This window comes from Phaenicophaeus curvirostris, chromosome 4 (assembly GCF_032191515.1).
Source record: "Phaenicophaeus curvirostris isolate KB17595 chromosome 4, BPBGC_Pcur_1.0, whole genome shotgun sequence".
Classification (NCBI taxonomy): Eukaryota; Metazoa; Chordata; class Aves; order Cuculiformes; family Cuculidae; genus Phaenicophaeus; species Phaenicophaeus curvirostris.
In genome coordinates this window covers 49,567,240-49,580,803 of record NC_091395.1, presented here as the reverse complement: position 1 = coordinate 49,580,803, position 13,564 = coordinate 49,567,240, and the positions used below count along the sequence as shown (strand labels likewise).

The 13,564-nt window shown below is 41.2% G+C and overlaps 1 protein-coding gene across 1 annotated transcript in view; it reads left to right on the top strand.

Annotated features, from left to right (window-relative positions):
- PDGFRA (platelet derived growth factor receptor alpha) overlaps positions 1-8,043 on the top strand; it is a 32,338-nt gene extending 24,295 nt beyond the window's left edge. The window contains exons 16-23 of the mRNA XM_069856048.1: positions 131-297; positions 1,406-1,521; positions 2,056-2,178; positions 2,780-2,891; positions 4,671-4,770; positions 4,892-4,997; positions 5,659-5,894; positions 6,862-8,043. Of these exons, the coding sequence (XP_069712149.1) occupies positions 131-297; positions 1,406-1,521; positions 2,056-2,178; positions 2,780-2,891; positions 4,671-4,770; positions 4,892-4,997; positions 5,659-5,894; positions 6,862-7,009 (1,108 nt within the window). The 3' untranslated portion in view covers positions 7,010-8,043. The remainder of the gene's footprint in view (positions 1-130; positions 298-1,405; positions 1,522-2,055; positions 2,179-2,779; positions 2,892-4,670; positions 4,771-4,891; positions 4,998-5,658; positions 5,895-6,861) is intronic.
- The last annotated feature ends 5,521 nt before the right edge of the window (positions 8,044-13,564 follow it).

Below are 13,564 nucleotides of genomic sequence, written 5' to 3'. Positions count from 1 at the left end.
GACAGCTCTCACATTGCACAGCAATACAATCATACACCATAACAGAACTGCTAGTTCTACACACTGTGGTAGCAGGAAAGTCACCTGGACAATACTAGCTGATACATCTTTGGTTTTTTTCCAATTTTAGTTATGTGATATTATCGTTTGAAAACACTGGAGAATACATGGACATGAAACAAGCTGATGCAACTCAGTATGTGCCAATGCTGGAAAGAAAGGAGGGATCTAAATACTCTGATATTCAGAGATCTGTGTATGATCGGCCTGCTTCTTACAAGAAGAAATCTGTATCAGGTAATGTAGAATAGTTCCTCCTGCATATATCATTAATACAAATAATTCTTGCATTATTACCTATCTTATTTTCACCTTCTGTATGAATGTAAACTACTCAGCTGTGTTCTGCAAGAGTATGAGTATAAGCTACGAGTTCTTCATTCTGCTCTGAGGATGAGCATGTTCTCCTGGAGCACAAGGGGTCCCATTGTGTGTTTGCTTCCCTGATGAAGTGTGGAGCAGTTGTGCTGTGCAGTGGGGCTGTAGGCACTCTTTGGAGGCAGTGATTTTATCATCCCTGTAGTTTGCAAGATTTTGAGCAATAGCAATAAACAACAATATTAGTAATTTTATATTGCTCTGTTTCTACTTACATTTCACATTAGCTGACACTTGTCAAGTGGAACACGCCTAAATACTTTCCTGGATTATGTAATGAAGATAATGAACAAATCCCATTCCTTGGCCCTGTTCTCAGAAACCAAACATGCTTTGCTTCAAAAATAGTCTGTAAGCCTCAGAAACAGAGTCATATCTAGTCCCAGATTTACATGGTGGATTCATGTACTCGTATTGTGCTCTAGGACAGTTGGCGTGAAACGGTGACTGAATTTTGACTAGATTTTTGCTGATATGTTTCATAAAAAAATAAGAACTGTTGCCATAGAACTCCTGACCCTTTTTGCTGGGATTGGATTAGTTCCAGTAAATACTTGCTGGGAAACAGAACAGTGTTCAGCAAAAGTGAACAGATAAGAATGCACACACACACACACACACAAGAACCTAATGAAGGCACCAACTCTAAATAAATGGGTTTGTACCACACACTGAGTATTATAAACAACCTGTACACCACTTCAATGGGCCTTTTAAACTTCACCTTTTCCTGCATTTCTCTGGGGAAAAAATAGACAGGAGTAAACCCAAACCCTATATTTAATACTGAATGTTTTTAAGAATGCAGTATGTGTCAGTGTCTGATGCAGACATTAAAAATGGTTAGTTATTATGAAAACATTGGTTCAGACATGGTACTCTATTAAAGTCATCAGAGCAGAATCATGATAGGCAGAGGGAGTTGCTTTCACACAGCATGAATAAATTTTTCTCTCTTTTTCAATAGAATTAGAAGTAAAAAACCTCCTTTCAGATGACAGTTCAGAGGGCCTCAGCCTATTGGATTTGCTGAGCTTCACCTACCAGGTTGCACGGGGAATGGAATTCTTGGCTTCTAAAAATGTAAGTAAATAAAAATTAAACAAAATGTAAGAAAGCGTAGTAACATCTTTGTCTCCATCTATGGGTTCAAATATAGATTCTGAAAACAGTACATAGCATAATATTCTTTTGCGGATTGTAGAGAGCTTTCTGACCTAACTGGTAACTGATATCTCTGTGATTGGAAAAATCAAAACAGCAGTTCTGTTCTCTCATTGCAGCCTGTGACATTCATGAAGGCAACTTGCCAGAGACTGTGGTAGATCTAGGCAGGGTCCAGGTGGAGGGTCCATACTGCCACAGGCCAGCACAGTTAGAAGCATAGACATGTCATTAGTTCACACTGGGTAGAAAGGGGGAGGGTCGTATCACATTTTTCTTCTCCCTTCTGCAATATGCCTGCATGAGCCCTCACTGGTTCCAAGGGCTGGTGCCTCCCTCCCTTGTTAAGAGTGTGCTCAGAAAGTCAACAGATCTTTATCAGGGGTCTTTGAAAGGGAAACGGCCCTTGTGGAATTAGCACGTCCTTGAACAACTTAATTTCTCTCCACATAGTGTGTGCACCGTGACTTGGCAGCTCGTAATGTCCTCCTGGCTCAAGGAAAAATCGTGAAGATCTGTGACTTTGGGCTGGCTAGAGACATCATGCATGATTCCAACTATGTCTCCAAGGGCAGCGTATGTACTTATTAATCTCTCAAATTCTGCTTTCACTGAAATGAGAAGTGTCAGTCTTAAATGCTGTTTAATGTTCTTGCCATTCAGTGTTGGTTACACTAATTGACCTTTGGGATGAATGCTCCTGAGAACCATTTCTGTTCAGTTCATTAATCCTTGTAAATTTCCTATTTCTGCTTTAAAGTTGCAGGATACTTGGTCACACTTAGTGCTTCATAGGCTTACATTTTAACTGGCAAATTTTGTGGCTGGATAAATTAGTAAGGTACTGTCACTGTGATATATAGTGTAGTGCTACATCGGTCAGACTCAGACTGGTAGTGCCAGCTTTTCTATCATACCTTCAGCCAGACTGGCCATTTGCTAGTAAGAAAATGAATACAGGTATGGCATAATTCAATTTTGTGGAGAGAAACTAGTAGCATTCCTTATAATCCTGGTATCTCTGTGATATGTGGAATTAAAAATAAACACTAGCCAGGTTAACAGAACTTTTGTTGTTAGAGAGAAGTTAATCTTGGCTATCAAACAGCAGTTGTAATGGCAAACGTTTCTTTAATGACTAATCTGAGTCGGGGGGTGTTCCTTTCTTTTGCTACAGACTTTCCTCCCAGTAAAATGGATGGCACCTGAAAGCATTTTTGACAATCTGTACACAACATTAAGTGATGTCTGGTCTTATGGCATTCTGCTGTGGGAAATATTTTCTCTTGGTATGTACTATAAACACCTTCTTACGTGTATTGATTAAGCTTTTTCAGTTCAAGCTGTTCTATGTAATGTATTTCAAGTTCTACAGTAAAAATACATGTGTGAAATCAACTGTTATTCTTCCACAAGGGGTTTCAGATCTCAGCATTAAGTGTGAAGTAGAATGTCCATACTCTCCTAAAGTTCTCCTTAGAATTTTTTTTCCCAAAAACCTTCATTTTTTTTTTGCTAGAAAACTAAAAGCACTGAGTGAAAAGCTTTTGGAAGTGCTTTGCGGAAAAGTTTTGGTGGGCTGGCCCTAGGTGCATTTTCTGGCTAATATGAGAATGAACATGCTTCCCCTTTGCAATGGGGTACTTGGAGCTGCAGCTCAGCCTGGTGGCTGGTTTAAAACAATGTCTTTATATACATTTAAAAAAATCCCGTCTTAGTCCCATTACAGAATGAAAACAAATGTCAGTCTTCTGGGATGCTGATTTCTCACTTCCAGGTCAGCACTGTTCACACAGTTGGTTTATGGCAACATAAAGTGGTTATGACAATGTATAGCAGTTACAGACAATGTACAGTTCCCAGCTGGAAACAGCCTGGCTCTTTCCTCAGCCTGATTAATTAGCTTCCTGAGTGTGTGGCTGGTCTGCTTCAGTAAGCATGCATTGCCCAGATTTATGCTGAGCAGAATTAATCACGCCCATATAATATCTACTACTGCCCCACAGCAACCCCAATACTAATATTAATTTCTAGAAAAAGTTGTCATTTAACTACTTCTCGGAAAACAGCAGTTGTACCACTATTTACGGTATCGATTACTGTAATCTCTGGGCATCATAGGATCCTGTAAATATCCATTCACCGGCATCCCTGGGAGGCATAGAAGTGGTGTTGGATAGCTCAGGAGCTGAGGCATAGTTAAACCCGTGCTTCACTGCCTTAGCTGTAAGGAAGGATCTGACGCCAAATTTTAGGAAAAAAAATTTTAATTTTGAAAGGGTTGAGGTTTCTGGTGTAGATATTACAATATGCTTTCTTCACTTGAGAAAGATGATGTTTCTCAGAAACCAAAACATACCCTCAGTGGTGTTTATTAATAAAGTCAGCTTTGACATCTTGGTGCAACACTGATGTCATCTCGAATGATCTTTTTACACATCAGCGATGTCTATATGCTGTGGCCCCACATATCACTTTGCTGTGTCAGCTGAGTCCAAACTTTTTGACAATCCATGCACCAGACATGTTAACTGTCATCTAAAACTAGCCCAGGAAGGAAGGCCGGGTATGGAGTGTACTGGCTTACTCCAAGGCTTTGCCCTTACTGTGGAGATAAGGCAAGTAACTCTGGCCACATCATTCTCAGCTGTTGTGCAGATGCCAAAGGCAATAAAACCAGACAGAGCAAGTGACTTGCCTAGGGTTGCACAGAAAGTCAGTGGCAAAGCAGAGCCATGACCTGAGATCTGTCAGATGCAGGCTGATGACCTGATCCAGTTATCATCCAACGTCTGTGCCCAGTCAATACATTCTGTAAATACAGCAGAAATATAATTTTTTTTCTAAGTAGTACTTACTTCAATAATTCCTAGCCAACATTTCACATCAGGGCTTAATGTGGTCAAGACAATAGTTCTGATGTGAAACATTGGCTAGGAAAGATTAATTTTGAAAGCATGTCAAATTACAGCATTAATACTTCTTGCCATGAACTGCAAGACAGTATTTGGGAACTCTGCATAAATAGTCAAGTACAGAGTAGTAATTTTCCTTCTCTTTAACTGCAGGTGGCACACCATATCCTGGTATGATGGTCGATTCTACTTTCTACAATAAGATCAAGAGTGGATACCGAATGGCCAAACCCGATCATGCTACCAATGAAGTGTATGTGTGCATTTGGCTTTTCCACACCTGAGCAGTCTCTGGACAATTTTGGCTTTAGTTTCTGTTTGATTACACAATTTCCTTTACCAACTAGTTAAATGGGTTCCCATCTGATCTGCAGGTATGAGATCATGGTGAAGTGCTGGAACAGTGAACCAGAGAAAAGACCTTCTTTTTACCATTTGAGTGAAATTGTGGAGAGCTTGTTGCCTGGAGAGTACAAAAAGGTTTGCTCTTTGGAATTTTTCTGTCTTCTATAGATTGTTTTAGAGGGCATTGTAACTGCTGTTACAGCCATGATCACTGGACTGGTACATAGTAATCTACGTGAATTATGTGATTTGGGTAGGGACCTTGCATATTTGTTTTCTGCATGCAGGCTTACTGAGAGAAGCAGTTCTGCAGTATTAGCTGGGAAGCAGAACTCTCAGTTTCTAATGAAACTCTAACAACTCAACTTTTCTACTGGATAATGAGTTTTGTAGAGTTTCATAGGATTTTCTAGGCTGCGAAAAATTCTAGAAAAGGGACTATTTGGCCCATGTGTATTATCTCCTTATCTCCCTCTGTAGACCCTGACACCAGCAAGATTTCCCCTCATATTTCTGATAGCTCTGGACAAGCTTTGCCTGCCCTATGATTTTCCCACTTGCCTTCACTCACATGCCCCTCTTTCACATCTATGTTTGCTCTGTGCTGCCACACTCACGCTTGTGCAGCCTGAACCTTATCCCTTCAAATCATCCGATGATGCTGGGCTTCTCTACTCAGTACTGCTGGCTCATAGGGCAGAATATTTGCTGGGTTAATGAATCACAGCTACCTATCTGAAGAAAGGCAGCCTTAGTGAAAAGAATCTAACGGGAGGTTTGAAATTAATATTTTCAGAGCTATGAGAAGATTCACCTGGACTTTCTGAAAAGTGATCACCCAGCTGTCACACGCATCAGAGGGGACTGTGACAATGCTTACATTGGTGTCACATACAAGAATGAAGACAAACTAAAGGACAGGGAGAGCGGATTTGATGAGCAGAGGTTGAGTGCTGACAGTGGGTATATCATCCCCCTGCCTGACATTGACCCTGTTTCTGAAGATGAGCTTGGCAAAAGGAACAGACACAGGTAGGTGCGGCTTACAGATCATGTAGCCCGTAGTCACTGTTCATGGTCATGTTTGGCAATGTGCATTAACACTTTTTGTTATCCTACTCTGCAAATGGCTTCCTTAGCTCTATTGAAACTCTACTTATTAGGGAAGTCCCATGTAAGTGTGGTAGCATGAATGGCCACAGTGCTTTCAATAGAAAAGAACTAGTTTTGTCTCTTTTGTGACTGCCAGGGGAAGGGGACTGTGGGTAGGATGCTCCTGTGTGTCACTTGGACTCCCTCGCTAGCTTGGCCAAGTCACAGTGGGTGGTTGTTCTCATGGTTCCGTGGGTACATTTTACAACACGTTTTGCCCTTACAGCCCAATGTCTTGGAGTTGCATATGAGAACTCAAGGGATTGATTTTTCTGTGTAAGACCAGCTCCAGAATTTGGGAGATATTGTTTTTAATCTCTTCCATGGTATTAGTTTTATTCACAGCAGGATATCCAGGAATTTTACTGCTCCCTTATCAGTTTGCATGACCGACTCCACTACAGCACGATAATGTGTAACCCTTACTGTGAATGGCAGGGATTTAATTCAGCACTTAATTCATAGTATACAGATTAAGATTTATTATCTCTCTCTGTTATTATTGTATTATTGTCTGTTATTGTTATCTTATTTTCACTTGACTTCCCTAGATTTACTTAAGTGACCTATGGCCACGTCAGTGTCATAAAACTAATTTCTTAATGAGTGTCTGTCAGAAAGTGCTTGGAGGAACATATGAACAACCTACTCCTTTGAATTCCAAGGTGGTTCATTGCTCTTGAGTCACAAAACGTGTCATGCCTTAAGAAATAGGTGGTCAGAGTCACGTAAGACTGTGCTGTGGGTCAGAAAGTGTGTGAGGAGGCAGTGTTCAGTTCTGCTAAAGACTGGAGTACTTAGCTACATTCACTGCATACTTTATCTCTAAGATTTTTGTCTCTTCTAGTTCCCAGACATCTGAAGAGAGTGCCATTGAAACTGGTTCCAGTAGCTCTACTTTCATCAAGAGAGAGGATGAGACCATTGAGGACATTGACATGATGGATGACATGGGGGTCGACTCCTCAGACCTGGTGGAGGACAGCTTCCTGTAACCCCACTGACACCTTCCAGCTCTGCACACCGGGAAGCTTGCCGTGTCACCTGCAGACTTCTGCTCCACAGAGAAAACCACTTTATTGCAATGTCAAGGATGAGAAGAGAAGGTGGATTTGTACAGAAAAACTCTCAGCAATGGGCAGAGGAATCGGCTTGAGTATGAATGAAAGAGACATGTCGAAGATGGATTTTTTTTAGTGTTGCTTCTTGCAGTACTCCAGTAGCATCTCAGTGTTGTTTGCCATTTGAACTGGTAGGAGGATGAAGGAAAAGGCCACAAACAGACCAGTTTTGTGTTTCAAGGGCATTCATATGACTTTGATGGATCGAATTTCCACTGCAGCAATACTTCACCATTGTAATTATGTAAATAACTGTCTACTCAAGGATCTTTTGAGGTGCACATTGAACATATGCCATGGAATTTAGAAGAGGTAGTTCGTGAATTTTGTGTACTTCCTCCCTCAATCTCAATGTCAGCTGCTGTTGAACTATCGTGTGAATTGAAGAACGTGCAAAAAACCACTTTTGGACCAAAAAGGTCTAAAACCACAAGGAACTGACCGGTACTACAAAACATGCTAATTTTTACCATTAATGCAAGGAAGGGGAATAATAATAATAATAACAATAATAATAATAATAATAAAAATAAAACCCCAGTCTATAATAGGTGTTAGAAACCTAGTAAGTCTTTATTAACTATAGAAGATAGCTGTCTTCAAGGTAATTCTACTACTGTTTTCAGTAACACTAACTGTATATTTTATAATTCATTGTCCTTCAGTAAAAGCACAGTCTCAAGAAACTTTTTTAAGTACAAGGAAAAAATTCATGACTTAAAGATTTTTATGAAACAATTATTTCATTTGGCTGTACACAGTATGGTAACTGCTCTGGCTAGCTAAAACTAACATGAAGAAAAATTCAAGATTTAGTTTTCTATCATGAGCTGAGTGGTTTTTCTAATCAGATATACTAGAAGCAATTATTGTTCTCTTATTAAGTGAGGTATAAAAATAGAATTTAATGAAAAATAATTTATAACAGATTTCCAAGATGCTCAAGAATGGAAGATTACAATAAACCACCTGCAACATCCCATTATTAGTGTTTCATGGGTACTCAAAACGAATCTTTTCCTGGGGTTAGCTGTGAAGAATCAATTTGGTACTTGAACTGATCAAGGAACAAAGACATCTCTCCCAGCCAGGAACTTCAGATTAAATAAGGAGAAATAATTCTGCAGCAAATATTCTTGTCTTATTTTCAGGTTTAAATAGGAACAGAAAACTCTGACTATTATCTTTGCAGACTGTAGTGACAAACGGTAATTGCTTCCAAGAGTGTTTTTCAGAAGAAGGTGCCTGCAAATGAATCTGCTCTCAGCCTGCAATAGTTGTTTTTTGACACCACTTAACTGACGAAGGTTTTATGATTACTGCTATCACTGTACAATGTGTTATTGAGATATGATGCTTTGGAAGACTTACATGTGAAAAAGTTACATCACTGTGAAGAGCCCCATACTTTCTGGTGCTTAGCTTTCAGATTTAACCTTAATTCAGTGTGATAAGCGCCTTGTGGGGCATGCTCAGCCTCTGACACAACACAATCGATGCCAGCGCAGTGCAAACTCATCCCTGTGTTTCAGTATTTTTCCTAGGAAGTGTGAAATTTGGACTACCAGTGACCCACAGAACATACTGCCACGTTAAACAACAGTTTAAGTTGAAATGACCCTAAGTAAAGCTACACAAGCCCCCTTGAATTCGCTTGTTGTGGGTAGTTGTGGATCAAATGAAAGCAAATGTAATGTTGTCAGTGTTACAGGCAAATAATTCTGTGTTTGGGTGTCAAAACGTCACCTGTCTGAGGCAACGTACAAGTGTGCTGCAGATGTGCAAACTGGACCTGCATTGAGTTACTTACATTTTCAACCTTGTTGGAGTCTGACAATCAGAAGGAACCATGAGTGCTGACGCATCCTTCATTTCTTGCATTCAACGGATCAAGATCAAGCTCAATGTCACTGAGCTCTGTACGGGAACAACTGTGAAAAAATAGACTCTCAATATAACCAGGATAAATGTGACGATGTAAAGTCTCCCTCCAGATTTGAACTATGAATTAAGGAAACATAAATTGTCTATTGGATATCCCAGATATCTGAATGGCCACTTGAGACCACACGTGCCTTATTTTGCATGTGTAGTCATTACAAGTACATATTCAAATTAGGCAAGTAATTTCACCTGCATTTTTGCACATGGCCTAGTGCTCTTAAGGGTTTGAAAATCAGCCCCAGCATGTTCTATTATACCAGTTACTGGAATCTAAGGACATTTTCATGTGGTCTCTCTTTCCCCTCTTTGGTTTCATTCTGTATCCTGCAGTGAATCTCCAGACTTGACCCAAATGATGGACATGAACCAGAGCTGGCTCACTTTCCGATTCATGGTAATGTTGATTCTCCATCCTGTCATGACTGGTGTGCAGGTGAACTGCATCCACAGCAGGGGTCTATCTAAACCCAGCTCACTGCAGGCTTGGAATCAGATAAGATGGCCTGAAAACTGGAATGAGAAGGAGAGGAAGAGAGGAGATTTCTAGAGAGGGAGAAGTGTGAGAGGATGATTTGTTTAGTGTCTCAGTATTATCAGTATTACAGACTTTTATGGCTTAATTTTTGAGAAGCCACTGGAAGAGATATCCCCAAACCTTTCACTACAGAAATTGTATAGTGACAATCAGCATTAGCCTACGAAACACAGCTTTTGATTTGGACTGGCCAACCAATTCCTTACAGTGTGGTCTGCAACTTGTACAAAATGGTCCTATTACATGATGAAGGACGTGAGATATGATGATGTTATACATCAATATGTATATAAGTATTTTTATATAGACTTTTAGAATACTGCCAAAACATTTATGACAGCTATATCACTGCCTTTGTTTATATTTTTTTTACTGTGATATATTCCACAGGCACGTTAACTGTTGCACTTTGAATGTCCAAAAGTTATATTTTAGAATAATAAAAAAGGAAGTGTTTCCAAAATGGTGGCTGTTGTGAACTATTTGAAGAAGGGCAAACTGTCCTGAGTGATGCTAGGCACAAAATGTCTTTCAAAAATGCCCCTGTTGATATTTTGTCTTTGAAAATATCCTGTAAATGAAGATCTCTATATTTCAATAAATGATATATAATTTAAGGAAATGTGCGGGGTCTATACTCGCTTATTGAAAGATGGTTATAAAGAATCAGTATTCCTTGGTTGTTTTTTTTTCCCTAAAAATATTTTTGATAAATTGAAAGCTCTGCAAAGACATCGGGTAGTGATGACAAGCAGGTCTCTGAGCCTTTCCAGCAGGCATAATGAGGAAGTACCTGCTGCAATGACCTAGATAGCGAGGGCTATCTATAGGGGTCTGTGTTGTCCCACAAAACGCGGTACGTATGGTGCTCCAGCAACTGCTGCCTGGTCATTTGCCTAGATGGGCACTAGGCTCCCAGTACAAGATGAAACTTCTTGGCCTTAGCACAATGTGTACTGGGGGGTTCAATGCCTGCTGGTGTGTATACATCTAGGAAAGAAGGGACAAGGAATGCAAATAATGCCTCATGCCTGCATTGTTTGCTCTTTGTTGCTTCTAGCACTGAGGTACAATAAAGGGGTTTATGCAAATGTTGCTTTTAACTAGGTACTAAAAGTGACTTGTGTCAGTCTTTAGCCTAAAGGTCTTGATGATTACAGAGGATCAGAGAGCCCCACCTTTAATACAACATGGTTTCTCTGCCTCTGGCTATGAAATCTCTGTGTTTATAAACTAAACTACATTTTGTCCTATGGTTCTATGCTCCCACAGTAATTAGTTTTATGCAGTAGATGTATCTGAAAGTGGATTTGGGAAGAAGTGGAAGATATCAGCCTGAAAACAGAGTTAAAGTTGTCAGCTGTACTTTCTGCACTGGAGCCTGTCCTTGTCTGCAGCAGGAGCTAGGCAAGCCTGGCCATGGGCCTCTCCATGCAGTGGTCACTGCTGTAAAAACATGCTTGGAGATTAACACACTGTCTAACCGTTCCCACTCCTTCACCACTTCCTCACAAAGAAAAACCTCTCCTCACTTTAAACAGGGCGCAGCAGCCTGGGCCTTAGATGAGTTAGAGCAGGTTACTTCTCCTTTGTGTCTTTGCCGAAGAGCAAAGCCAAATAGCCAGCCTGCCACCTCAGGGGTTTGAGAAAGAGTTGTGACAGCGCTTGTGTCCTTATACCTGTCCTGCTCAGCCATGCACCTGCTCTTCTGTAAGTTCTTAATGTGAGACTTTAAGACTGATGGAATCATTATTCTTGCTGTACGTGATAAAGAGCAGTGGTACCAAAATCCCTCTCTTTGCAAAAGCTTAGAGCTGGGTACAGGGCTCATATTTAGTTCTTCATCCTCTCCTTCCCCTTTGCAGAGCAGAAATGCAATCTCCTGTGTGGGATGTGGTTGTGTGTACCTGTGAGCATGTATGTCCATGTTGGGGAGCATGGATTGTGAATGTCTCACCCTCTTGCTGAAGTAGACCCATTTTTGCACAAAAGCCCAGCTCCCCACACTTCTGACAACCACAGTCTGAGTGTCTGGTGGGAGACGCATTGTCTTGCTCCCTTTCTCAAGGTCTCTGCAACTATCTGGCTGGAAATGTACCAAGGGAGCACACTGGCATCCAGTAGAGGCCTGGGAGAGAGGAGTTGTGGGGAGAGCGTCAGTGTGCCCAGAAGAGCAGAGAGGGATGGGCTCCTGGCTAAGTTGGGAAGGGAAAGGTAGGGAATGGCTTTCCACACTGGGGCCTTCAATTAATGCAGGTAAACAGACCTTTGACTAAGCTTCTGGATTGATGTGAGTGGTGTATGCAGCCAAAAGCAAGTAATCCAGCCACCACAAGATGCTCCCAGTGGCTCTGGGAACCTGAGCCATGGTGCCCTTGCAGCTGTCTCAGCAAGATGGCCATGTCCCACCACCTTATCCTCATCAGAAGTTGTGTGGGATGGGAGCTGTGTGCTGGTGTAATCCCTGGGAAAGATTAGGAGAAAAGAAAGGGAAGCTTTTTGTATGCTCAAAAACAAAGAAGAGGGGAAATTATCTCATGGACCTGGGCTGGCCCACAAAACCAGCAGCTGAAGCAGAGTGCATACACTGTGGAAGTCCCACCACTGCTGCCTGCAGCAAGGTGAAGGGTTGGGCTCAGCATTCATGTGATCGTCCACCTGGACCTATCTCTGTCTTGCACTCCCTGGCACGGCCAGCTTGTGTGGGAACAAAATGCATCGGGGTAGAGGAGGCACCAGCCCCTCCCTCTGCTGGCATTGATGTTCAATGTCTTTCAAAGGGAAAACTCATCTAACTTCCAACCCAATTCACCCTCATCCATGTAACTGGAGGTAAGGATTTAGAACATTTAAATATTCCAATATTTCATTATATTTGTTAATACTTTTACTGAAAAAAAATGAACGAACGTTTTCTTTTCCCAGTTGGCCACAAGATGGAAGCATCAGACAAAAATCTGTTCTTAAACAGCTCTTTTCCTCTCTTCTCAGGTTTTGTTTCCACAGCTGCACAGATGTGCTGCCACTATAGAAGCAGAGCAGCTGGAGCCTTTACAGCAACAGAAGGGAAAGGAATACACATACAGTGTCCGTCCACTCCAAATGTTGTTTTGGAAGAACCTTGAACCTGTTAGGATAACCGTGGTTTTCCATAGGATGAGACCTGCAGTAGACACTGCTTCTTACAAATGAGACATGTGCTCAAGCATACCCTTACCAAAGGGAAAAGTGAAACAGCATCATGGAAGTTGCCTGGGATTTTTCTGGGCCATGATTATCCATTTTGTGTTATAGCATATTGCCCGAATTACTGAAATCTAGCAACTTCACTGTCATCTGCCATGCTACCTGTGATGGTGCTGAAGGACACTCTGCCTTTTGCCTCAAAAACTTACCTCTAATGGAGACAGGAAGGGATTGAGAATAAAATATGATTTCAAATATGGTGAAGAGTGAGACCTTAGATATCTCAAACTCAGTTGTGACTGCATCCGTCTCTTCTGAATTCATTCTTTTGTTGCCTTCGTGTTGGTTGATGTTAGATGAGGAGCCAGAAGCACTCCTGAACCAAGGGCTATCTTAATGTGCCTTTGTGGTATCAAAAAGAAAAAAAGGGGGTTGAGACCAGTCTAATGCATGTAGACAGATCCCCAAACTCTAAGTCCTAGAAGGCATGTAGGTTTGAGAGTTAGGTCAAGTTTGCAAGGTATTCCACATGCTGCAGCCACCTGATGTATCAGACATTGCTAAATCCACCCTGCCATCAGCTGTGCTCTACCAGCAGGAGCATCACCTGCTTTATAATTTCTCCTTTAAAGAGATGCAAGCTTTGTAAGAAGGGGGATGTCATTTATTAGACCAGCTGAGATAGCTGAAAAAGACTGAAAAGTAACTCACATCAGGACTGGAGGTAGGGCTTGGGTATTTAAAAACTAGGCTGTGTTTTCTAG